The sequence below is a fragment of the Anopheles coluzzii genome, chromosome 3 (genome assembly GCF_943734685.1).
Source record: "Anopheles coluzzii chromosome 3, AcolN3, whole genome shotgun sequence".
Classification (NCBI taxonomy): Eukaryota; Metazoa; Arthropoda; class Insecta; order Diptera; family Culicidae; genus Anopheles; species Anopheles coluzzii.
This window is the reverse complement of record NC_064671.1, coordinates 28,528,991-28,555,968: the sequence shown is the minus strand read 5'-3', so window position 1 is coordinate 28,555,968 and position 26,978 is coordinate 28,528,991. Positions and strand designations below refer to the sequence as shown.

The window sequence follows — 26,978 nt, the reverse complement described above, 5'->3', positions numbered from 1 at the left end:
CAATTAAGTGTGAGACAAGGGCAGGCAAGTTCGGTTGAAAATGTAAGGCAACATAGCTCCGTCCATGGTGGTGCTGTCCTGGCGAATGATTATTTATGGATGAAGCACGTGTTCTTCGGTCCTGTGCTCTCTCGCCTCATTAAGGATGCTGTTTGTATTACGAAAGGCTCAAGCGTTTGTGTCTCGACGGCCGCTCGGAGACGACCCATCGCTTTCGGCCGAGCATCGATGGAAGATTGATTTACTTACTTAGTTTAGACCCTACGGAGTTTATTGGGGTTTGGTTGGAGATTAGCTTAAATTTCAATTTCCTCCATTTCAATCATCATCGATTGAGTCAGGTTCTAAAGGCTTCATTTCGTGTCCCAATTGATAACGATTTTGTGTACGTTTTTACTCTGCTCTCTTTCCTTCACAGCGACTAAGCAATGATCATATCTGCTATTTCCTGTATCAAATACTTCGTGGCCTGAAGTACATCCACTCGGCAAACGTGCTGCACAGGGATCTGAAGCCCAGCAATCTGCTGCTGAATACGACTTGTGATTTAAAGGTAAGCGTGAGTTGGTCATCGCACCAGCAGCACCTCAAGTGGAAGGAGAAACATTCTCTCCGACAAAAAAACAAATCGCGACAGAAACATCGACAGATGTTTGAAATGCCTCAAAGCCAAACGGCGGGGCCAGGTCCAACGGAGCTGACATTTCACCGTTGCGACAACAAAAAAACGCTTCTCAGTGTAATCCTTTTTGTGGTGGTCCGGATTGTGCGCCGTTGCGCCGACACACAGTGCCGCGACGAGCCTCAACGACGTGAAATTGTTACTAATGCGCAACGATGTGTGTGTTATCTGTGCATTTGTTTGTGCCCACTCTTGTTTTTGCTCGTTGCAGATTTGTGATTTCGGTCTTGCACGCGTAGCCGATCCCGAGCACGATCACACCGGCTTCCTGACGGAGTACGTGGCCACCAGATGGTACCGGGCGCCAGAAATCATGCTCAATTCCAAGGTAAGGAACCCGCCCCTAATGACCACATACGCCCACACACACACACTGCCTTCAATAAAATCGATCCCTTTTTCTCCCTCTCCCTTCTAGGGCTACACAAAATCGATCGACATCTGGTCGGTCGGCTGCATACTGGCGGAGATGCTGAGCAACCGGCCCATCTTCCCCGGCAAACACTATCTCGATCAGCTGAACCACATCCTGGGCGTGCTGGGCTCCCCGTCCCAGGAGGATCTGGAGTGCATCATCAACGAGAAGGCGCGCAGCTACCTGCAGTCGCTGCCGTACAAGCCGAAGGTCCCGTGGTCGCGCCTCTTCCCCAACGCCGACCAGAATGCGCTCGATCTGCTCGGCAAGATGCTCACGTTCAATCCGCACAATCGCATCTCGGTCGAGGACGCGCTGGCCCATCCCTACCTGGAGCAGTACTACGATCCGGCGGACGAGGTAGGGAACAGTACACGGCCGGAAAATGAGGCGCTGTACAACCAGTGGCACATTTCCTCGGCGTACATTTAGTCGTCATCGTCGTCATGCAGGATTGATTCCCATTTCCATTCCAGTTGTATGGGCCGCTTTTTCTTTTTTTTTTTACTCGACCCTAGGGGACGACTTTCCCGTGTGGTGTGGTTGTGGGAGTGGATCCTCTTCTTCCTTCGGGATGAAAATTAGTGTGCGACAGTTTCAGCGAAGTGTGTAATGAGGGTTTAAATTGTGCGCTGCTGTGTGTACTTCCTGCTCCTTTTGCAGCGAGTAGGGGAAATAATTATATCCATGGAAAACCGTCCTCCACTCTGCGGTGGGAGGGAGGCGTGGATGTATGTAGTTCCCACTCCCCCGTGTGTGCACCTTTTTCCAATTTAGAGTACAATTCCCGCTGCGGAGGTACTTAGCAATTTTGTTGTTAATCGTAATGTAAAAGCTCGCCCGTCGGTTGCAAGTTAAATTTCCCTTCATTCTTCATACTTCTCTCTCTTTTTCGCTCCCTTTGTATCGTTTCTAATTGCTTTCGAGGCCTATTTTTGTTTTTTGTTTCTATTTTATGTTTAATCGGATTGGCTTTATCGTAATCCGGGTCTGTTTATGGGAAATTGCTTCGCTGCGAGGACGTTGTTTCTTGTTTTGCCAACCCATTTCATCACACTTTGTGACGGGCGGCAGGCGACGGTAGTGATTTTTCCGGAGTCATGAATTTTAAAGCAAATTATCTGCCAAATCTGGAAGCGCTTTCGATTCGATTCTACCATCCCGTACGTGCTAGTTTACTTGCCTTGAGGACCCGAAACCTGTTTGTAGTTTTTAGTTGGCAAAGTTCTTACGACTTTCCCTCTGTTGTGTTCTGCCACAGGAGTTGACCAACAGTTCAGGCTAATTCAATTTCATCCAAAGCAAGATCGAAAGCTCTCGTACACCGAAAGCGTGTCTGTTCGTCCTCTTGTGAGTGTGTGTTCGTACAGTGACGTCAGACGATGGCACGGTGTGCGTGTGTGTGTGTCTATTTCTATGGCTGTGAGATTATGCCATTAGTGCAATGATTAGTTTCCCGTTTTCGAATCCATTCGGCCCCAACTTTCCCAATCGTGTTCATCGTTTTCGTTCCTTCCGGTGCTCGTTTGCCATTCCATGGCATGCAAACTGGAACCTCTGGTACGGGGTGAATGGTGTGAATGTAGCGAAAAGAATTTCAGCGCTTGCACGCGCACTACAAGTGGAAGCAAATTTCCTCCGCCGGATGATGGTGCAGGATGGTTTCGAAACTTTTTTCCTTTGAACCACGCTCGCTTGTGCGTTCGATTCTGAAGAAGTGTAGCAATCAGCGAAATGCTGCAAAACTAAGTTTCGGGTCAATTTGTTGTCTCGGTAATCAGTTTGTCTCGGTAGCTAAGGAGGGCAGGGGGGGGGGGAAAACATTTCTCCATCGTTAATCACATTTCTTTTCAAAAAGGGACACCGGACTGCTGTCCTCCGTACTCTGTAGCATGGGTTTTGAAAGGCATGGTTCACTCGGAAAAGCACACACACGCTTGACAGAAATCGTCTTGCGGCGTAGGAAATAGTTTAGCAAATGATGGATATTCCGCTAGTAAGGGGGTTTTCGTTCACACACAGCGCTCTACGATGATTATCAGTCTAACCGGAAGGAGCCATTTCCTCCCGGCATCCGAAAGGGCCGAAAGGCAACCTTCTAAACACACACACGCTCATCATTAATCATTTGCATCTCTTTTGTTTAATTTCATTGCAACGGAATTGGCGTTTAACACAACACCGGTAAATGACGACGCTCTCTCTCTCTGGCTGTTATGTGTGGCCCATCATCAACATCATCCACCCTTCCGCCGGATGGGGAATGAATAAATCGGACGACTTATCCTACACACACACACACACGCACACAGCCCGTGGCCGAGGAACCGTTCCGTATCGCGATGGAGCTGGACGATCTGCCGAAGGAAACGCTGAAACAATTAATCTTCGAGGAAACGCTGCGCTTCAACCACAACGATCCGCCAGTATAAGCAGCCTACACTAGCCCACTCCTCACCTCCCCTCGACAGCTCATACAGACGGAACACACCAGAAGAGCCACACAGTTCCAGAGCCCATGGTTGGCCAGCATCAGCAGTGCGTTGGAGTCAATGGATCCGCGACCCATCGCAGCGCCATCAAAGTCTCTCGGATCGCCTGTATGAGTGTTTGTGTGTGTGAGTGTGTGTTTACATGTTAGTATCTTGGTGGGGCGGGAGGGAGCTGAAAGGATATATGTGGTAGTTAATGCCAAACCTTCAAAACACAGGAGTTTCAACAGCAGCAGAGCTTTCGACAAGATATCTTTCCTATGTGCAGCTCATGGCATAAGCAGAGCGAGTGCACCCACCAGTCACCCGTTTAGAGATCCGTTCTGTTTGGTAATTCCCGATCATCCCGACCCCCCTCATGCGTGGGGAGTGGGACATTTATTTTACTTCTTTTTCGGTTTGCACTCGTTTTATCCCTCACAATCAAACGGAAAAAGGAAACTCAAAGCCCCTTCCCCATTGCATTATTGTACACAGAAAGAGAAAGAGAGAGAAAAAGAGGAAGGCAATGTGTGTGTGCGTGTGGTTGTGTTTGTTGCACTGTTTGTAAATGCTTGTGATAAGGAGGAGTTAAGGGAAGGATGCTGTTGTGAGGTTAATGAATGATTCATCTATTGAGAAAAAACGCAAACACACACACACACACCTGCTGACTGCATCCTGGGAACGATTATGCCCGCACGACGTGTGAGCTCTCTGTGGTGTGCTGGATGATTGTGATAGAAGTGAAGGAAAAGCTCTTAACTGCCCGATTTCCCCCCAAAAACAAACAAACAAATCTAAGCGGTATGTTATCCCCAGCACATGTGCACACATTACAAACAGAGCAGCAAATTAGTAGCAAATAGTAAGCGGATTCCATTCTTTATTGCGACCGGCGTTCACCCAAAGAACAGGATGAAAACAACACAAAATTTGCAATCGGTTGTGTTGTGTTTGTATGCTGTGCTGTGCTGTGCCGGGCGTGATAAACCTATCACGTTTTTTTTCGTTTTGCTTCTTTAAACCCCGCTTAGCAAAAATATACACCTGCCGTGTTTGGAGCGTTTTACTTTTAATATTATTTTTTTTAAACAATATTTTTCCCTCTATTCCCGTTTACCTAGGTAGTAAGTAGAGAATCGTTTTAACTCCCCGTGGCAGTTTATGGTGCAGTATATAGCAGCAGATACAGTAGTAGAGCGCATATAATTTTACGAACAGTAAACACACTTCTGGTTGCAAATCGACAAACAGGTCTCTCTTTCTATAGGAAAGGGACACAAAGGGATCGCTCAGTTGCGTTTACGCGCACGCGTTAAGTTTGCAACAACACCGTACCGCGCCGCACCCGGGCGCGATTGATGGCTAGTGCAATGTTTCTCTGTAATGCAACGAGGGAAAAAAGGGCCATTGCTTTAAAACCGGCCAGCAGGGAACTCGGAAAGGAAAAGCAAACCTGAAGTTTGAGATTGAATCAGAGTTTAATCAGGTGTGGTGTTTAAGTAATAAGTGTCTTGTCTTTACTTCCTTTTTCCGCAACAACCGAAACAACAGGTGCATTTGCTCCCGCACTGCAACGTAGGTTCTACTAAATGCCATAAAAGGAGAAAAAAAACAGTATGCTAGAGAGCAGGTCAATCGGATCTCTGTTAGCTCGCCTAATGATTATAAGAAATTTGTCTTTAAAAAAACAATCCTCCATAACCAACATAAAACAACACACCCATAAGTACAGTGATCTCTAACGGCGAAGCGTGGCTCCCTTTTACAGGGTTTCCCACGATTTATTGGTTGGTTCCCATCAATTTTTGGTGGGTTCCCATTTTTTTTTTTTTTTTTTGGTGCGTTCCTACGATTTTTTTACCGTTTCCCAGAATTTGTTTACCCAATTGTATTGATATCCAATCGGAAAATACCAATAAATTATGGGAACGAACCAAAAATCTATGGGATACGATCAAAAAATCTTGGGAAACCCTGTATAACTGTTCCCCTTATTGAAATAGACCATAAATACTGTCCTTCCTGTTGATATGATTTCTACCATCCCGATGGTGCAAATTTGTCGAATTTCTTATTTGACTTTATTATGCAATACAGTTGGCATCATTTCCACTCATTGGAAAAGTAACATTCAACACCAACCCCACGCTGTTCGGTGTTTGGTGTTGAAACGTTAATAATTTGCTCAACATTCCTTCCTCCTTTCCCATCATTTGCATCTCTCCTCTTTGCAACACACACGCACACATGATTCAATTTGCATTGTGCATTTATTGATGAATGCATTGCTGTGCAAGCTCTCTCTCGATGCGGTTCACTGCTCAATTATGGTAGCGTTTTTGTGTGTGTGTGTTTTTTTTAGCTGTGTGCAACCATTTGTACCCACACACCATCGTGCTGTGCTGTGTTCGTTTCGATGCATGGGAATTACGAATGAAGCTTTTTTTTTTATTTCTTCTGGAAATAGTTTGCAACCAAATGCAAATTAACCTTTGTGCGTCCCCCGGAGGGAGTGTGCTATTCGAGTGAAGGATAATTAATTTACACCGAATAAATTTGCACAAATAAAACACACATCAATAATCAATGAGGGGAGAAAACAGAGCAAAAACGGGACAAATTCTGAAACAAAACCACACACACACAAACACAAAACGAAATAGCACAGTATAAAGGTATGTAAATATGCAACTTTTTCACTACGATAAACACGCTTCGATGGAAGAACGATCGCTTTACCAAAGCTAGTAGCAGCAGCAGCATTCTTTAGCCATTTCTATTCCCTCCACTATTTGCATTCTTGACTCTAGCAAACCTCAGATGTAATCCACAAAACAGAATTTAATAGTGCAATAATCCACCCTCTGTCCAGTAAATAGGCAAATTTTCCACCGTGTGTGTCTCCATTTTAGGATTTGCTCCACAAAAAATTCGTTTGTCTTTCTAACCGGCATTTGTAACAGAAAATAGAGGGAGAGAAACCAGAGGGCTGCTGTAGGACGCGCCAGCACCAGCAAAAACAAAAACACGCCCTTTGCTGCTACTGAGCCGAACAAACAGAGAACACAAAGAAGACTTTTTAGATAGGATGAACAAAAAAAAAACAAACAAACAATGTAGCCGCTTCCGCATATACGTAGGGCAAAAGCAGGGGACTGCACTGTTGGTGCTGGAGCTGTATAGCAGAGGGACAGAGAGAAGGGACAGGAAATTGGATCAAAAGCGACGACGCCAGGCTCCTCGTGGATTTGTTGCAGTGTGGTGTTCCAGACCAATTGTACTTAATTTTTGTTCGTGTGTTAGTCAAAAAGACCACCCACACACACAGGAACAATAGGAAAAAGGCGAAAAGAGCAACGGGATGAATTTCACTTTGCTTTATACGATGCGAGTTTATTTATCACACAAATATGGTGCAATAGAGCATAATGCTGATGGGGAAGAGGTGTGTTTGTAGCGATCGTGTACCAACATAACGATCGTGCTAATTGTTGATTTTGCTCAGCCGGTGTGTGTGTGAACGTATACTGAACGTTCGTTGGGCTACTATTTCTTCAGTACAAAACTCACCGTTCTAAGCTCTGATTGCACTTCTCGTGTAAGAGATTCCAACTTTTGTAAAGCACCCTCAACAACACGCGCACACACACAAACGTACAGCAGTAGCGCCAGGAGATCATCACACACAGTGTTAAGAAGAAAGGGAAAGGGGGAAGAGGGATGAAAATATGGGAGTCGTTGTTTGCCATGCGTTCGTTTTTCACTCTTGAATCACTTTCTCTCTTGAGCACACCGCGAGTTTATGCGCGAGATATAAAGTGTTTGTAATTTTCAAGTGCTCGATACAACATCTAATTGTTACAATATTATATATCAATGTTCTTCCGTATGTCTGTGTGTGAGTGTTTTTTTTGTTTTGTTTTTTTTTACGCATGACAGCAAGGGAAAGAAGATATTTCATTCAACATCCCCGACCCCCCTCCTTGTACGTGTGTTTGTATATGTATGTGCGTTTATGGCGTGTAAAAGAAGAGGGATGAAACACAGATCCCCCCGCCACATGATGGGCCTGTATGGCTAGTAGTAATATCTGTATATGTTTCTATGTTTACACGTTCAAAGAACACCGTGCAGGAGACTGAGACACCGAGAAGCGGAGGGGTGGGGAAAAAGTGTGTAAAAAAAAAACAAAAACAGCTAGCTCTTGGTATTGTGAAGTTATTATCATCCCTTCTCTCGATCGCGATCGATCTGAATGGTGGTCGAAGAGAAAGCAAAAAAAAAACGAAACGAAATGAAAAGAGAGCGAGCGAGCAAGCGAGTGAGAGAAGGAAATTACAATTTAACTAATATTTGCATAGTGAGATAAATATATATTAAAAAAAACTAGTATAGAATAGCAGATTGAACCGGCAAACCGGGCAAACACAGAAAAGAGCATTAAACCGAAACCACTATTATGTGTGCTATACGCGCGCACACACACACACCCATACAATTTGCAGTAAAATGCAAAACAATCAGAAAATACAAAACGTTTAAAGCATTTGCAGCAAATAGCAAAAAATAAAAACCGTTGACAGAAGAAAAGAAAAACAGAACAATGTGATTCATGCTCGAGTAGAAGAAGTAAGTTACTATGAATGTATTAAAACATAACAAAGTAAAACGATACAAGAACAGAAGCAAACTACACGATCAAAGTGTTGATCGATGCAAATCAATCGATCGAAGCAGAGAGAAATGCAGAGAGAGAGAGAAAGAGAAAGAGAATGGAAACCCCCCGTTTAAGCCCGTTAAAATGTGTCTGAGTGTGTGTGAGTACATTTTAGTGAGAAAACTACTTCTTGTGTCAAGTTGTGTGAATGTGTGAAAGTATTTTCTTCTGTGTGTAATTTAAAGAAACCGTTTAATCAAAAGCAGCAAAAAAGAAGCGCAAAACAAACCCTCCTCCCAGCAGCAACACGCAACAAGCTCTCCCGGATTTAAAGTTAAACACTAAAATCTACTGTCATATACTATAAAGTTACGAGAAAAAAAAAACACACACACACACTTACATAAGCGTATATGAATATTCTTAAACGTTTTACTCTCTTTGCGCAAAAGAAAGAGGTGGTGCGGGATATTATAAAGAAACAAGAGAAACGAATGTGTGTAGTGTGTGCTCGATGTTTGTCGAATTGCAAAAGTCGATAGAAAAGGAAGAAAAGTGATGTAAAACAGTGCAACAAATGAGTTTTTTTTTTTTCCTATTAGAGGATAAAATCGAACTGGAAATGTAGAAGAAACATGTATCGAGAAGAAGAAGAAAAGGGAAAGAGAAAAAAAGGATCGAAACAAACCAAAACAAAACAAATGAACAATGGAAGATACAATTTTAATTTACTGTGCATTACGTAACTAAAAGAAAGGAAAGGAAGGAAACAAACAAAAAACGATAATACCGAAAGCTCTCGGTGCCGACCTATAAATATATCAAGTTCAAAGCTGAGCGGAAAGGGAAAGAGATGTTATGTGAATAGAACAGAGTGTAAAGAAGAAGTACACACACACACACACACACACACACACACACACACATACAACACCTAATTGTAAGGGACAGGCAGCAGCAACTCTGGCATTATTTGCCTTCCGGCGGGAACCGAAACCGCGCATTTTTGGCACCTATTAAGCCATCATTCTTTCCCGTATCCTATTGGTATGTGTATTGTTCAGTGTATTATACGTACGTATGTTTATCGTGAGATATTTTGCGAGGTGTAACAATGACAAACAAAGCAAAACAAAAACCCCAAAATGTATAAGAGAAAACTTGTGCTATTCTCGTGGTCGAGACAAAAAGAAACAAAAATGGAAAATAATAGAAACAAGAGGGAGGGAGGGAGGAAAGCAGAACAAAACACAACAAACAAAATCAACACAAAATCAACAAAGTGTGTGGACTAAAGGGACAAAAATGAACAAACCAAAACAACCCAGGGGTAGTAGGCGGTGGTTGCTGTGTGTTGCCACGACAACACACGGATCCATCAACTGGAGGACGGCAAGCACACACAGCGGTCTTTGCTGGGAATGGAGCGAAAAGAGAGAGAGAAAGAGAAAGAGAGAGAGAGCGAGAGAGAGAGAGATGGCTTGTTCTTCTTCTTCTTCCTTCTCTTCTTTAAAGCATACAGTTAAATGTAGCGATAGAAATGGGAAGACACAGCAGACACTGGCCAGGAAAATAGAGAGATAGAGAGAAAACACAAACAGTCATTATTACATAGAAATTAAACGAAACATAATATAAATATCCCTACTCTCTCTCTCGCTCTCTCTTGATCTCTCCTCGATTGATATGTCGGTTCACCAGTCTCCAGCCCATTCCATGTTTCCCCCTGACACACACTCACACAGAAACATGCAAATCTGATCTCTCGCTATATACAACAACCGCAACCGCAAAATTATACATACAAAATTTGGGATATGATGAGGCGCAATCGAAAAATCGAATCTTTTGACTTGAACAAGACACATTAAGAATAAAGGATTGACTTGAAACGAAAGGAGGAAGTGGTTGTCCGTGTTCTTGTAAGAGCCCTTTTTATGCACGCGCCGTGGGTGAAGATCTTGATGACAATGCAATGCATACAATCACTTCAATTAACAATAATTTGAGCTAAATTTACTGTTTTATTTTCATTTTAGATATGAAACGTACATTTCGAAAAATACGAAGAAGAGTTAGAGAAATTTAGCGATAAGAGCTCTAAGCGCAATAAGAGCGATCTTGAAACTGATTCTGATATCATACCAATGTTGGAATTGATCTTCAACCCACAGCGATCCAAGATCTAATCCTGAACAACCGATACATGTATTAGAATTGATTATGAACCCATGACCTTAGCGGCCCTATATCCGCTCCTAAGAACCCATACCGGCTCTCAAATCAGGTCTTGACAACATACCGGTCTAGAAACTGATCTTGAACCCATACCGTACCTGGATCTGGTCCTGAAGTAGATCCTGAATTCAAACCTGAAGCTATGCCATACGATCCTGGATCTTAAATCTATACCGGTATATAGCTTATCCTGGTCTCCTGGTCTGATCCTGGACCTTATCACGAATCCATATCGTTATTCAAAATGATACAGAACTCATATTGGTCCTGGAAATGATTCCAATACCAATACAGTTCTGGAATAGATCCTGAAGCCATCCCGGTCTTGGAATTGCTTGGTCTTGGATCCTCAACTCATATCAGTTATATTAACCCATACAGATCCTGGAATCCATACCGTTTCTATGAAGTGATACTGAACCCATCTGTGATCCTGGAGCTTGTTCCAATTCCATATCGGCGAACTGATATTTAATCTACATACCCTTAGTGACCCTGCATCTAATCCTGAGAATCCATATCGGCTATCATATCACATCTTTTGAAGCCATCCCGATCTTGAAACAGATCCTGAACTCATCTTGGTATTGGATCTGATCTGAAACTTGTACTGGTCCTAGAACTGATCGAGAATCCACATCGATCCTTAACATGATCCTGAGCCCAAATCGATCATCAAGTGGTTCTGACACTATACCGATCCTGGAACTGAGCCCAACTATATAACATTCTTGCAAACTGATCTTGATCCCTAAGTGGTCTTGGAACTGATCTTTAACCGATAGCGGCCATGGATCTGATCCTGAACCTAAACCAGTTCTGGAATAGCTCCTGAAGCTCTCCCGGTTTTGGCTCTCCTGAACCCATACAAATTCTGGAACGTATCCTGATCTCATACTGATGCTGGAACTAATCGCCAACCCCCATACCGGTGTAATAACGCATACTGAACTTATTCTAATACATGAACTGTACATTGACTGTTACTGGGCCTAGGAACGAATCACGAATTATTCCCGGTTTAGGAAGTGGTATAGTAACTGATTTCTACTACTGGTGAACGATCACTTTCTTCAACATGCCAAGTAATTTACCAAGGAATTCTTACTCTAATCCAATGCTACCGAATGAGTTGAACTTTTCGATGGAAGTTTCGATTGAATTGGCGATCGCGTACATGGCTATTAAATTTTCCAATTGGTTTTATTCGTGCCATTGATATTCATCCAGGATTTCCGACTTGTCTAAAGCAAGCATTAATGACCATATTATGCATGCTTAACCCGTTATACAAATAAGTTCCACACCCAGAAGAACCAACGTGCGCAGTATACGGTTTCGTTTGAAGCTGTATTTATTTGCCCATCAATCAATGAAGCATGAATGAACAAAGAAGCACTAGAAATATATCCCGCCCCGCCCTTGTCAATTGTGGGGCTTCTGCACAATTTCGCGGTCCAATAATAATTGCTGGAAGCGCTGGAACCGCTGGACCTGCCAGCAACAACCGCCGCGGACACCCGGTGGACCGGTTTTGTGCGCCTTCCCGCGCACTTATTAATAGTACGCATCTTTCGCCCGTCGCGTCCAATTAATCAATGCATTCGCTCCATCCTCCCGTTGCAGGAGGCACCGTTAGAACTTGCATAAATACCGGTTTTGCTCCCCTTGCATTCTTGGATTCGTTCCGGACGGATTGTCACGGACCCGGGGGAGGGGCATCATATTTGCTTGCACGTTTGGTTTGCGCCAGCATCGAAAGCGAATCAACAGTTGACTGACCGACCAGTGCGTTGTAACCGGGCGAAAGCTTTTTTTCGGAGGGAACACTACTCCAAAAAGAAACAATCCAGTCGATGATGATGTCATGCCTATGCCGGAGATCATCTCCTCCCAATTCATTACCGAGGCGCGCCTGTGCTTTTGACGAAACCGAATTATACACCGTCATGCGAACTTTATGGACCCTCGTAGTGGAGGGGAGGGGGCAACCTCCAGAGTGTATAAATCCTCCAAATCACGACATCACGCTCGATTAAAATGGGGTCCTGCTTGCATAAAAACTCACGCTAAGCCCCGGTAAAGTGTCCAGTGCCCGATTAGTGTCATTTGGGACAGTGTGGTTTACCGTTTTTTCACCTCACCCGGTAATTCCACCCCTTAAAAAGCCACACCCTTTCTTGTTTACCTTTGTTTGTTTGCTTTTGTTTTTTCTTTGCAAAATCCATCAGAGGAACAACACAAAGCCACACACCATGTGCTGTGGCGCTGCTGTACAGTGCACGGTAACCTGGATACCGCCGAGTCCGGCCGAGTCCAAGCATGCCAAGCGACCTTCAAATGTCTAGGCGAGGGGGATGATGAAAAGGGGTGATATTTATAGTACGAACACACACGGAGAGAGAGAGAGAGTGCAGAGAGAAAGCATGTGTCAGAGTTTGGAGCAAACACGAGAGAGAGCGAGTGAGAGAGCTTTCGTGTCACGCACACCATCTACTTTTCTAACGATACATTGCGGCGGCACAGTGGGATAAAATTATGCTTTTGATCAGTTAGGTTGCTAAATGTGCAAATTTAACACTTTTAGAAAATATTTTCCAAAAAATGCTATTACACGAGAGGAAAGATGACGGGCGGAGTGTGTATCCGTTCTCTCACTCCACTACACAACCTTTGAGGGATGCTGTGACCAACCGAAACGCTACCAGCGTGGACCAAATTTCAAAGTATTGTAACAGGAGATCATCCAAATTAAGGTTGGGTAAATCTGATTCAAAGGAATGATTCAATGAATCTGAATCTCGGTTGGAAAGATTCATGAATCTCGAAAAAATCATGAATTTCGAGAGAATGCTTGAAAGATTCATCAATCCCAAAAGATTCTTATATCTTGAAAGATTAATGAATCTCTAGGGATTCATAAATTTCTAAAAAATCACAAAGCTCGGACTTCTTATTATGCTTCTTCTTGCCTTGGTCATCCCAGTATATACAGGCTTTCGAGACTGCTTGGAAAGTACCGCGCAGTCGGACAGTTTGTTTTGCTACGGGGAGACGGTCCATGCGAGGCTTCAACCCACAACGGGCATGTTTTAGGTGCGATTGGGAGAATTCAATATGTTGGAAATCATACAGATAACAGATTCATGAAGCCTTGCAGATTCATGAACATTTATAGATTCATTAACTTTTGAAGATTCATGAATCTATGAAGATTCGTGAATCTTTAGAGATTCATGAATCTTTGAAGATTCGTGAATCATTTGTAATTTGTGATTCTTTGAAGAATCGACTCGAGATTCGAATCACTCATCACTGAAGATTCATATGAATGAATCTCTGCAAAAGATTCATGTAACCTAACACTTATCCAAATCAGGAGGAAGCTCTATCAATCCTCCTAATCGATCATGATCATCGATCATCCAAATTCCAAATCCAAACGTAACAAATTGTAACGTTTGACGACATCCTCTCCCCCATCCTATAAGCGTTACGTAATTGATGGAAGACGCCTAACTCATTTGTTTTCCGATTATATTTTGAGTGTTGCCGAAGAAAAAAAATATTTTGAAAAATGCAAACATTGTTATTTAGCGTTCCGTAACAAATGCCTCCCTTCTTTCCCCCATGTAACCCCTACAAGCGTAGCGTTATTGATGGATGACGCCTTAGAGCGGGTGTTTCGGCATCGCCGGGAGCCAAAGATGGATTGCACAAGTGGACCGGGAACAGGTTTTTTTCTTCTGCTGTTTGCTTCCGCTCGGAGCGGAAAGAGAGAGAGAGACACGAGAGAGCGAGAGTTTGAGCAAATCCACCCGGCTAGCTGCTGGTGAACGCGCGGTATGTGCGTCCCGTAGTCGTTGTTTACCTGCCAAGCGCGTCGTATCGGTCGTATATCGCCACTTTGCCGGAAAAAGAAAGCACGGAAAACGCCCCACGCGACTTGGTGAGCAGAGGCATTAGAACAGCACGCGGTCGGTTGACGTTGCGGAACACCCGGAATAGCTCAAAAGTGCGTCTAAAAATTTGGGGAGGGAAGCAGACAGCAAGCTCAAGCTCTACCGAAACGGGGAAAGGGGCGTCGTACGAAAAGCCATCTGATTAGAGCGCTCGCGCGTGTGTGTGTGTTTGTGTGTGAGTGCGTGTGTATGTGTGCACCGCCGTATTTTTTCCCGCCCTCCTCTTTGCCTGTTCTGTTCGGTCAAGCTCACACAGCCTCACTTCCGGTTCCAGAACACGGGGTAATTGATCTCTCTCTCTCTTGCTCCTTTGGTGTGTTGCCGACCGCGAATGTAGGGCGCCAGATGATTGCACCAGTGTTGCCAGTGCTTTTGCAGCCGTGGTAGAAGAAAAACGTTCACCTCATCAAAAAAAGCATCAAAAAGCTCGTGGGTGGGCTGCAGGCACTTGCCAGCATAAAAACACCTCCAACGGCACACACACACATATACACAGTGAGAGATTGAGTGAGAGAGGGAGGACCCATGGTGGTGCCACCTACGCATCGATCGGAAGCATAACTCGTACTCTCCCCGGCATTGGGAAGCAATCATGCCAAGTACATAGTGTGACATAGAAACACATTGTGGAGCATTGAGAAAAAGGGTTTTTTTTTTGGCAATCCGTGTGAATTTGTGAGTTGCTGAGAAGTTGAAAGAGGGAAACTTCGGAAGCGTCCCAGCAGCAGCAGCAGAAGCAGAAGCTGCAGGCCTACCAAGGAAACCAAAGGAAAACAACACAACAAACACCCATAACAACCAAGGCCGAATCAAGTAAGCATTGAAAACGCAACTACTCATACATTTGTTCACGTCCTTTCTAACGCCAAACTCTAACGACAAGGAAGGATAGTTCGTTGAAAAAAAAAGGAAATGCTTTCACAGTGAGAGCGGAAAAGCAACCGCCAGGATCAAAGCAACAACGGAACAACAACTGGGCTTGATTGAGCATAATTGAGCTTATCGTTATTAGGGGGTTATAGTCCAAAAGTAAGGGAATGGGATGCGATAAGGCTTCCGGATTGCACCCGGTCCCCGGGAGGAACGCCACCAAAATGCGCCAACTAATTGCAAGTACAGGCATGAATGGGGCATGAACAATGTCCACGAGGATCAAATTGCCCCGATTTTGGTGGGTGGGTGTGGGTCGGGTTATGTAGATTTGCTTGCTTCCTTTGATACGCTGAATGAGCCCGCCTATTGGCGCTCTTCCAGGGTCGTCCAGGGGTTAGCAACTAATTTTTAAAATTACTCAGCATTTGGTGTACAATTCTGCTAACTCAGACACCCGAATGTGTATTGCAGGATTTCCCACGATTTATTGGTTGGTTCCTATATTTTTTTTTGTTGTGGGTTCCCATGATGTTTTGGCCGTTTCCCAGAATTTTTTGGTTCAATTGTATTGATATCCAATCGGACGATACCAAAAACTTATGGACACGAAGCAACAATCTATGGGATACGATGAATAAATCGTGAGCCGATCCCAAAAAAATATGGGAACTGGCCAATAAATCGTTGGAAGCCCTGTAAATATTTCACCTGATGTGGCGTCTTCCTGAAATTTAGAACATCGACCATAAAGTTGGCTTTTCCATGAGTTTTTTTTTTTCTAAATCTCTCACAAGTTTCAGTCGTTTACGCTTAATTTTGGTTCTAACTCCTCTATTTTTGTCACTAAAGCACCTGACTTTTTTCCACCATAATAGCCATCGAGTAACCTTATCGATGTGTGAAAACAGCGATACGTGGGACAAATTGTTGTCTCCCAGAAAGCTCCCAAGTCAGAGGATAGGTGAAAGTATGAGGCATCTGACTGCCGGGTGACGCCACCCGTAAGCCCGTAGGACCTGTTTAACAGTCGTTGCCGCTAAATGTTGGCAGTAAGTTATGATCTTTTGAACGTACGCGTACATTTCTACCTTAAGATTGAGTTGCAGTCAAAGATTTGATGCCTTTGAGACAATTTTTTTATTTAATTTATTATCTAATAGTGGGTCCACCAATTAAATTTCAATTCCATTACCTAGATCGACAGGTTGTAATGTAAAATGGATGGTATAATTGGTGCCTTAGAGCAAAACATTGTGACACGCTTTCAAAAATTGGTGCTTGAGAGAACAAAATACAGTGAACCCTCTCTTATTTAAGAGGCGACGGGACTTCAATTCAATAACCATGGCAACACCATACACAAATATAAGGGACACAGATTTCAGAGGTTTTCCAAATTAGAGGAACAAAAATGTACTGGAAATCAAGGGATTGTGCAAAATGTTCAAATAAGAGAGGTTTTTCAAATTGGAGAGGTGTCAAATAAGAGAGGGTTCACTGTAGAAGAGTTAGAGCAAGGTGCCTAGATAGACTACAGGTGGGTCCTTAGCTCTGATTTTGGTAGCCATGATGAATGAAGATTTTAATGGAGATTGACAGATAGGGAGTAAGGGTTGCTAAGGACTTTGTATGAGTTGCTGAGTAACTTTGAACCAAGGTGTTATAAATGACAAGGTGAAGTTGTTCAGAGCAAAATGACATTTCTCGACTTGACATTTCTCTTCCGGGGGCTCCGGTATAAAAATCGGGGAGGGCTGGTGCGGGGTAAATAAATTTGTATGCAGAAAGTGACAGATGTCCCCCACAATGTCGCCCAGCAAAAGCGATAAAAATCAACCTTCTAAATACATTATCCTTGCTTTGAACTCCCTAGCTGTCAAATGAAAATTTGTCAAAGTACACTGGACAGACCGACCTGTAGTATTTTATGGACCTTGAGTTAGAGGCAGAATTTATCGGAAACGACTGTAACTTGTATAGGAGTAGGTGCTCTAGCAGGCTTGCTCCAAACATTACAAAACTAGATAACAAACATTCCACATCAGCTAATTTTATTTGAAACATAAGCATGTCGCCTTTGAGACTTTAAAAGTTCACGACTCGCCTCTTTGTTTTAATCATATGGGATTGTTATAAACATTTATTGTTTGGCAAAGGGCCATAATAATCGGTGGTCCGCCCAGTGCCATATATGACGAATCTTCATTAGACAGCTAGGAAGACCAAATTTTAATACAAAGCCACACTTCGTCACACTCAGTGTTGGAACTCTAAAACTCACACAAAGTCCTTAGCAACCACCACTCCCTATCTGCCAATCTCCGTAGACATACCCTACCATCATGAATACCAAAATCGGCGCTAAAAACCCACCTGTAGTCTATCCACCTTGGACTGGATCGAAAGCACAGTGATTTAGCACATGGCCACGGAGCTGAAAAAATGTTGAAAAAATTTTCAACTTTGTCAAAATTGCTTGTCAACTGCAAAAAAGAGCTTTTCTCGTGGCCACACCAAAAACATACACAAGAGCGACAAAAAGCTCCAACATCTGAATATCATCGATGTTTTGTTTAAGAAGCACTAACTAGGTACATAAATCAATTAGAATCATGCATTTTAGCATTATTATCATAACAATGGTTCACAACTGCGCCAAATAGCTGTGTGTTTACGCTTTTTCACGAACGTCAAATTTTGTCAACTTTTGTCAACTTTTTTTCCTGGCTGCTCCAGGTCAAGGTGTTATAAATGACAAGGTGAAGTTGTTCAGAGCAAAATGACATATCTCAACTTGACATTTCTCTTCCGGGGGCTCCGGTATAAAAATCGGGGAGGGCTGGTGCGGGGTAATGAAATTTGTATGCAGAGAGTGACAGATGTCCCCCACAATGTCGCCCAGCAAAAGCGATAAAAATCAACCTTCTAAATACATTATCCTTGCTCCAGGTCACAAAATTTTGACAAAAGCTCAAAAAAGTGACAAAAGCTCACATTTTGAAAAATTTGTCAGCATTTTGTCACTCCCGTGGCCTTTCGCTTATTCATGCCTTATTTGAATTTCAAACAATCGCACCGGTTAAAGCATTGCCGAACCCTGCCATTGATTAGCGCAAAACGCGTTTTCCTCCCAGGCAAAGCTTCCCCCTCTCCTACAGTTTACAACTGTTGCTAATGGTGCGTTGCCTGGGCAATGCGGTAAACCATCAACCATCACCTCCGGCCGCCTTAACCCCCTCGAAAGGGGCATTTGTGTTTGTTCTCTCCCTTCCCCTTTTTATCGACCTTTAACCTGTCGTGACGTGTTGGTCCTTTCCGATGGCGGGTGGCGTGTATCCATCGTAGTAAGCTGCGGAGGCCACCGAAACCACCTGTGCGTGTGTGTGTGTGTTGGTGTCACCCAACCCGGCACACGGGAACACGGCCAGCTAGGGAACTTCTTGTGGCCGTTGTGGTAGGGGGGGGGCGTTGTAAAATATTTAAAAAGGACAATTTTCACACAGAAGTAAGAGAGAGACAGGCGATTCACGGGAAATTGGGGTTTGAGAACGGAAGCACGTGCACGCTATGATCGGTTTTGCGCCTTTGCGGCAAAGAGGAAGGAGTCTTTTCTCGCCGAGACGAGAGTCGGTCGTGTGTGGGGTACAACAAGTGGTTGCGTTTCCGTTTTGCTTGTCCTTTTCTTTGAAAATGTGTGTATGTGTGTGTGAGTGTTTATTTTTCTGTGAAAAATCAATTACACATTTAATTGCATAAAACGGCGAGAAAGAATGGGCGACAAAATGATGATATTAGCGTTAATTAACAGAGCGAAAAGGAGAGAGAGAGAGAGGCGTTAGTAATTCCACCCCGAATCGTCGGTGAATGATCGTGTGAAAAACAAAGCCCACCCTAAAATCATAAACGCCCCTTTCGGTGGGGTTGGTTTAATAGGGCGGAAAGAAGAACAAAACACCGAGCAACTCTCTTCGCTCTTCTTAGTGCTCTTTTTTTTTGTTTTGTTTAGATTTTTATACCTTCGGGTCGTAAAAACGCAACAAAGTCACGGAGCGCAACAAAGTTTTGTGCAGTGGAAGCATTTTGCGAAGCCATCACCACGCTGGGAAGGTGATTAAATTACAAAACTACTACCCACATTGCCTGTTAAACAGTGCGCATTCATTTAAAAGGAATTTTGCATCATTTTACTTGGAAAAAAAACCTAGAAAATATTTCCCTTAAAAAGAACAACAGAAAAATGAAAAACAAAAAAGCAACTTTGTTATGGCAGAGGCATTTTCATTCATGTTCAACCCGCCGCCCGTCAAGCGCTCTTCACTGCTTTGGGCTGTTGTTTGTTTGATTGTTGATTTTCCTCTTCGTTTCGGGTTGGTTTCGAACTCGGTTTTCACTTTCGGGCCGGGCTGGCCGGCATCTTAACAAACACACCGCCCCCGGTGGATGGTGTAACACTCTGGGTTTGTTTGTTCAAGCTTGTTCGAAGGCGAAGGAACGTGGCGGATGAGGAAGGCAAGATTACACCACGGAAGTGAATTTCGCGTGTGTCTTCATTTGAAATGCAACCGACAGTGCAAACGCACTCAAAAGTTTGAATGATTTTTGTGTGCATAATTGTTGAAAATCTTTTCGTGAAAGACATGATAAAATAGAGAGAGAGAGAGAGAAAAACAATGTTAAACAAGCTTCTTTAATGCCAGGAGTGTCTTTTGCCACTGATTTTGCGAACAAAACAAAAAAAAACACCGAACGCACCCGCGCATGGTTGAAGGGTGATTATCCAACAATGGCTTACCACACAATCACAAGACCTCAACCGAAGGGCCTCCTCCCCCGGAGGAAACCGAAACCAACGTCATTTATCAAGGCAAATTTCCTTTCTGCGGGTCTCACCCAACCACCCACCAGCAGGGCATAACTACCGAATAATGACCTTTAACATGCCGAAAACACACACGCACAACCCCCCTTTCTTATGATGACGCTTTGTGTGTTGCTGTTTTTTGGGTAGGGAAGGCGCTTTCTTTTTGGGGCGTTGTTTTCCAACACACCGCTACCCTTCCAGGCCAACAAAAACACACACACAAAGACCACATCTAACAAAGCAATAATCGCTAATGAATTCATTTACGATGAAGGGGGGTTCACCGAGGTGGAAAGATGCGCCTCACACCGAAACGAAAAGGTGGATGCGCGCCGTCTTCTTTGCATGCCATTAACCTTAACAGTAGGGCAGGGCGAGGGTTAAACGTGAAAAAGGGTGATGCTCAGAATGGGTGAAATTAATTCACCTTTTTGGATAACATCTCCTGGGTGTTGTTCCTGGACGTTCGGTAGAAAGATATATCGGACAGCCTGGGTGGAACTTTCGCCCGTTGCCGAATAATGCAACAGTTCATTATTTGCATATAATCGCGGTGATGAATGAGGTAATGTGTGTTGTATTTTTTTGTACAAGAAAGATTTGCAATGAATATACATATGCAAATGGTTTTTTTGCCCTTTTTTGTAACAAATAACAAAGATTACTGTTTGTCAAGCTGAAATGTATTCCTAAAGAAGGCCCATTGATTGGTCTTACTGAGGGACTCATGTTAATCATCATCATTATATGTTTATTAATACTTTTTTTTATCGATTTTGAAGGCTTTTTTGGTATGTCAATTGTATCAGATGGAGTCGTGGATCATCAAAGTTCTTATCCCTATCCCTGTGTGACATGTAAGGAAACAGATAATCTGCGCTTTTTATAGCGCAATTTTGCTCTCCTGTCTGGGACCGGTCAAGTGGGACAGCTGTTAAGTGCGCGGTGTAAACAAACATGTCCGCAACGAGTTCAAATCTCAAATTCAAGGCGGGTTTTAAAATCTGAATTTGGAGATACATGATATCATCTTGCTAAAGATGAATAAATTAGTATGACATGGACTTTCAAAACTAAGACTAAATAAGACTAAGACTTCAAGGTTTTATTTGTAATTTATTGACAATTTGTTTAACTAATTCCGTACTTTTCTGCTTCAATAGTACTCCAAGAATGGCGAAATTAAATTCTGTAATGGGAGGGAGTATACTCTAACATTCTTGTAAAGTTTTGTAAAAGAGGAGATCAAATTTTGGAATTAATTTATAATTCCTAGTATGATACATATTCACTTAAACAATTATTTAACATATTATCGGTCCTACGTATTAGTTTAACGTATCATTGAGACTATAAAACATGACCATTAAGATCAGACTACGTCATATAGATCTCTGGTCTGTCCTTCCAGCATCGATTGAAACCGAATCCAGATACAGCCATCAAACTACAATTACCACACCAACTACGTGATTTCTGGAGTATACACAACACAAGGTTGGGTTGCAAAATTAACGACCCATTCGGGGCATGGGTGCTTGTGTTTAGCACATTCTGGGACGCTCTGGCTGCGATCTTGTGTCGACATACAAGGGGGAAGGCTAGTCGTCACCTTCGAGGGGATAGTAGTGTGGCGCAAGGTTAAATAAACACTGCTCTTGGTGGTGTGGTGGGTGGTGGGTGCAATATTTCACACGCAATTGAAGCACTAACTATTTTTGTAGTTACAAACGTGCAGCAGTGCAATACGCAAGAAAGGTTCGCGTAGTTTTCCATGCCATGAACGGTTCGGTTTTGTGTGTATTTTTAGATGGATGAAAATAAATAGTTGGATGTGTAGCAGCGCAATAGAGGCAACTGGAATATCTGGATTGTTTTTAAATGCTACTTGAGAAGTATTGCATTTGCTAAGGTACTCCGTTTTGCTATTGTGGCAATCTCCAAGAATGCCATAATGCCCTATTTGATTTATATGCCAATATGCCTGATTTATCCAATGTATTATGTATACCGACCTTAACACAAGTACTCTCACTAGCGGTGTTGGAATAGTTCCATTTCATCATCATCATCATCATCATCTTTATGCAATCATCTAACATCTTTCTTCTGCATGTACCACCAGACCGCTTCTCGATGCCATACATTCTCATCCGCGGTAATCTTGCGTCCTACGGTCACAAGCATCCCTTCCGCGTGCTAGTTTCCGGCCTGAAAGGTAAGCAATTGGAGCATTGTATCCATTTATCGTTCGGTTTTATTACCGAACCGGAAGATTGAATTTTATTTTCATGAGCCTTTTTTTCTTCCTCCAGCGGCCGACATCGAGCAGCTGAACCGTTTCCCGTGCGGTGGGTACAGCGATGAGTCCACCGTCGTCTATCTGCAGCATCCGTGCGTAATGCTGACGGCACTGGAGGTAGGTACCCGGACCGGCCGATCGATATGCAAATGAGCAAACGGTCGACATGAATAAAGCACATTGCCCATATTCTGTTTCATCGCTCATGGTCATCTTTATGTGCTTCAAATGATGACAATGTGATTGGGAATTTGCTGCTGCTTATTAAACCAATTTGTTGTGCTCTCTTTTTTCTTTTTGTTATGGCTACTTGTCCATCATCCCGCTCCACAGGTACTCGGCTATAGGGTCGTTGCGTCCTCGTCCACGGCCGTGAAGCAAGACTACAACGAGTACATGTGGACGATGCGGAAGGAGTTCAGCGATCCTGAACCGTACCTCAGCGAAACGTCCTCGGCCGTGATCGAACGCGACAATCTCGCCAACAGTGGCCGGGAGGGTGGCAGCTTTAACGGTGGGAACAGCAAAATCGATCTGCCCGAGTAGGCGGGTGCAAAAAGTCCAACAAAACAGGCGGGCAGCGTCGTTAACAGTGTACCAAAAAGTTAGAATTCGTACGGGTAGCAAACGGTTTTTTTTTCTATATTCAAATGTGACGCTGTCACGCTGACAGTCACGCAGCAGAAACGTCAGGCAACAGGGGGAGGGGGGGGGGAAGTCGATTCAAAACAAACACACGAAACACAGATACACGCACGCGTCCATTTGTGCAATTTGGTTTGAGATTCGGTGTGGAGGAACTGGATGGCGATTTTTGTTTATATTTTGCGAAAAACGAAGATCGAATTATAACTGTTGGCTTTCCCCGTGCCGTCAAATACTTCAAGCCTACAATGCACCAGTAGAAAAGGAAGCTCCAGGCAAACGTTCCCACAACACAGTGTGCGCCGGGAAACCATGGAAGGATGATACACAGACTCCACGTCCAACCGGGCCTACTTGATCGCTTGCTACACATCCAAACCACGCCAACCTTCTTTGTCTGCCGCTTTGCCTGCCTGCTACTGCGCACAAAATGACTTCGGAACAGTCACCCACCTCCTGCAGCGAACGTGGCGGCGGCTACCACGATCACACGCAATGTTCGTCGAAAGGTGTCGGTGCGACCCAGTCGCTCAGTGAGCTGGATTTTGACCGCGGCATATGGAGTGCAGGTTAGGGGTAGTAAAGCAAGACAGCCTCCTGGGTGTGTCTTGACCAACTTGCCAACTTAATGCAGAACGTTTACACTACACTTTTAGCGATGAACAATGAGCTCGATCGCTTGGAAATGCTGATCACCAGAGGGCACCTGCACGACCGGGACAGCTGTGGCTATACGGCGCTGCATTACGCTGCCCGCAGCGGTCACCCGGACGCTTGCCGACTGCTGCTGGCACGCGGTCTGGGAGTGGACGAAGTGACGAACGGTGGCGTTACGGCACTACATCGGGCAGCAATGATGGGTAAGTGGCTCAAATTAACACTTTGAGGTTCAGTGCCCAGCTTTTCTTCTAACCAAATCCTTCCTTCACAGGACACTACAAAATTGTGCAACTGCTGATAGAAAGCAAAGCGAACGTACTGCACCGGGACAACGATGGCCGAACGGCACTGCACCGGGCGGCCGAGGGAGGACACCTGCAGTGCTGCCAGCTGCTCGTACGCTTACACCCCGCCCTATGCCATATGCAGGACGCGCTGCGCAACCAGAAACCGATCGATCTCGTGCGTGATGACGGGCACTGTGATGCGGATCGGTTAAGAAGCTTGCTGGCCGGGTAGTAGTAATATTAGTAAAAGTAGTGGGCACAGGAACCATCTTCGGTGCCGTTTGCGCACGCAAAAAGCTTTCCGTTTTCCGAGCTGAGCTTACACCACACAGCACTGCTGCAATTAATACACGCGGTTTGTCTTCCCGAAACTACTAATACTCGCAAAGCATGGCGCACTATTTCTCTATCCAAGGATACAATGATTTTACTTCTCGGTCACAAACGCGTGTACGAAGGATAGCGCCTTCGTGAATGTTTTGGCAGTTTAGTGTGTGTTTCGTCATCGCACAACTAAAGGGTGATTTAATTTTACCCATTAGGTTCGTTTTTTTTGGTTAGTGTGTAAAATGTGTAATAGAAAAGTTAAAATAAATAATAAACTATATAATGAAATGACCATTTTGCTTACTTGAGAGCTTCTGAGGAGGGTTGGCTGCCCGAGTAGTGTCCGGGAATGTTTCGTCCGATCGAGTGCCGTGTAGCAAAATGTTTTTCTGCTAGTGATGCATCTGTGGCACTTCTACCGTATCGAAATATCACGATTAGAATATAAATACAAATTTCGATTGCTAACTAGGAGCTATCTGATGCCATTTGCATGAATTGAACTTGGTGTCTTGGAAGCTGCTTGATAACCAAAAAGTAGCCTTAACTGCTCGTACAAGGTCAAAAGGCCTCATTCTATCAAGGTTTAAGGACAGTGGGGAAAGATATTGGTAAGGAGAACCCTAGCATACAAGGTCCGACCTCCTGAAATCCTTCAGAAGCGCCATCAAAACTGTTTCAAATCGGTTTAAATCGTTCAATCGCTTCTATAAGACTTTCAAAGGTTCTGTTTTTCGAATGTAACGTGCATTTTCAAAACCTCCCAAACGTTGCTTTTGGTTTGTACCAAGCTTTTTCGCAGGCTTGGTGGTCTCGCCCATCGAAAAAGCTGGCCCATTTTCGTATATTATGAAATATCGCCTTCTCACGATCGTCTTCTTCTGCGCACTCTCTTCTTAATCCTCCTATTCAACTTTCTCCCGCACAGCTTGGAACGTTTTGGCGGGGAAACGCTGCCCCCGCTCCTCCTGTTGACGTAAAACGACTCGCCTCCGACCCACCGCTTACTGCTTGTTGTCCTTCGCGTTCTGTAGTGCCTGCGTCATGTACAGCTTGGCGAGCGATTGCGAACAGAACTGCGAGATGTGCTGCGCGTACGTGTTGATCTGGCCGGACACAATCATCGGGTTCAGCCGGGTCGGCACCGGTATCGGGCGGAACAGCTTGTTCACCTCCTCCTCCGGCACCGCCTGCTCGCCCTTCGCGATGCGGGCCGCATTCTCCTGCGCATGCTTCGCCAGCATGCGGTGCTTCTCCTGCTCCTGCCGGATGGCGGCCTGCTGGTACTTGTTGAACTTGGTCGCCTCGTGGTTCAGCTCATCGACCCGATCCATCATGCAGCGCAGATGGTTCTCCAGCACCGAGGCCGTCCCCAGGTCCAGGAAGTGCGTACCCTCCTCCTCCGGCACCAGCTCGGTCAGCTCCGACATCATGATGTTGCACAGCGCCGAGTTCTTGATCACGATCGGGATCTCGATGAACAGGTTCTCGTACCCGACCTTCAGATTGCGCAGCGCTTCCGGCGTAAAGTCGCGCTCCTTGTACATCGCGATCGCCTGCGGCGTCAGCCGGTACGCCTTGAGCGTGAGGAAGCCGCGGGCCGACTTCTGCGTGTCGTAAATCACCACCACCGACTCCTCGATGCTCGTCTGGTAGTGGTACTGCGACTCGAGCAGCGTGCTCGACAGAAAGTTACCGACGTCCGCACTCTGGTACCAGCCGACGTGAAAGTGGTCGACGTTGACGTGCCGCAGCCGGCGCATCATGTTCAGCTGGTACTCCTCCTCGTCGATCGTTTCGTCCGACTTCGGGAACGGGAAGCAGTTGGTGATTTCGAGCCGATCGTCCACCACCAGCCCGAGCAGGGCGCCCTGCGCCACCTCCATGTTGTTCAGCGATTCCTCATGGCAATGCTTTACCATTTTCATCGCCGCCTAAAATGCAGGGATAAAAAACGGTGCATTAGTAGACGACATACCAGCAGGGGCAGCATCATCATCATCATCATCGTTGACACACACGCACACACACAATGGCAGTCACACAGCCACAGAGGGCGGATTGCTTGCGGTGCACGGACGGCATGTTTGTGCGTATTTTACGGACCCAAAACCATCAACACGATATGCACCGTGGAAGGGCACACCCGAGGCACGGGAATTTACTTACCAGGCCATCGCACTGGACGTAGGAGATGGTATTATCGACGGGTTGAGAACGAGCACGATTTCCACGACTTGCCATTTTTGCGGGTTTGAGAAGAAGAAGAAGAGGACCACGCAACGCGATGACAGCTTTTGACAGCTGTCAGCTTCTCGGTGCACAAATCGAGCAGATGCGGCGCATAGAAACTGCTCGATCTGCTCGAAGCGGTTCGTCGATTTGTGTGAAGCTGTGGCCACAGTACACATAAACAATAAAATTGAACAGAAAATAGAAAAAAGACATTATTACGTCGAAGTATATGGAATTATTTTAATTACAACAAAAACTTACAGTATTGTAGTCAAAACAACAAAATTAAACTGTTTTAAACAGCTTTGCTTTCACGATTCCTTTTGCCTTCCTTCGTCGATTACCACAGTTTATCTA

General features: G+C 44.5%; 4 protein-coding genes across 10 annotated transcripts in view; 3 read left to right on the top strand and 1 right to left on the bottom strand.

Moving 5' to 3' along the window:
* The window catches only part of LOC120957306 (mitogen-activated protein kinase 1), a 55,606-nt gene extending 45,478 nt beyond the window's left edge, over window positions 1–10,128 (top strand). For all 7 annotated transcript variants that reach the window (XM_040379446.2, XM_040379445.2, XM_040379447.2 and 4 more), the window contains exons 5-8: window positions 419–553; window positions 894–1,010; window positions 1,101–1,457; window positions 3,410–10,128. In XM_040379446.2, the coding sequence (XP_040235380.1) occupies window positions 419–553; window positions 894–1,010; window positions 1,101–1,457; window positions 3,410–3,529 (729 nt within the window). In that variant the 3' untranslated portion in view covers window positions 3,530–10,128. The remainder of the gene's footprint in view (window positions 1–418; window positions 554–893; window positions 1,011–1,100; window positions 1,458–3,409) is intronic.
* Window positions 10,129–14,305: 4,177 nt separating this feature from the next.
* Window positions 14,306–23,013, top strand: LOC120957768 (uncharacterized). Its single transcript, XM_040380121.2, has 5 exons — window positions 14,306–14,484; window positions 14,769–15,244; window positions 22,291–22,383; window positions 22,481–22,584; window positions 22,801–23,013. Exons 3-5 carry the CDS (start codon window positions 22,302–22,304, stop codon window positions 23,011–23,013), a joined length of 399 nt encoding a protein of 132 aa, XP_040236055.1. The 5' UTR covers window positions 14,306–14,484; window positions 14,769–15,244; window positions 22,291–22,301.
* Window positions 23,014–23,537: 524 nt separating this feature from the next.
* On the top strand, window positions 23,538–24,678 carry LOC120957767 (ankyrin repeat domain-containing protein 39). The gene is made up of 3 exons (XM_040380120.2): window positions 23,538–23,681; window positions 23,769–23,972; window positions 24,044–24,678. The coding sequence occupies exons 1-3, from the start codon at window positions 23,543–23,545 to the stop codon at window positions 24,289–24,291; spliced, it is 591 nt and encodes a 196-aa protein (XP_040236054.2). The 5' UTR covers window positions 23,538–23,542; the 3' UTR covers window positions 24,292–24,678.
* A 482-nt stretch (window positions 24,679–25,160) lies between these two features.
* On the bottom strand, window positions 25,161–26,666 carry LOC120959040 (eukaryotic translation initiation factor 3 subunit H). Its single transcript, XM_040382170.2, has 2 exons — window positions 26,556–26,666; window positions 25,161–26,320 (listed from the first exon to the last, which is right to left on the bottom strand). The coding sequence occupies exons 1-2, from the start codon at window positions 26,628–26,630 to the stop codon at window positions 25,391–25,393; spliced, it is 1,005 nt and encodes a 334-aa protein (XP_040238104.1). The 5' UTR covers window positions 26,631–26,666; the 3' UTR covers window positions 25,161–25,390.
* Window positions 26,667–26,978: the final 312 nt, after the last annotated feature.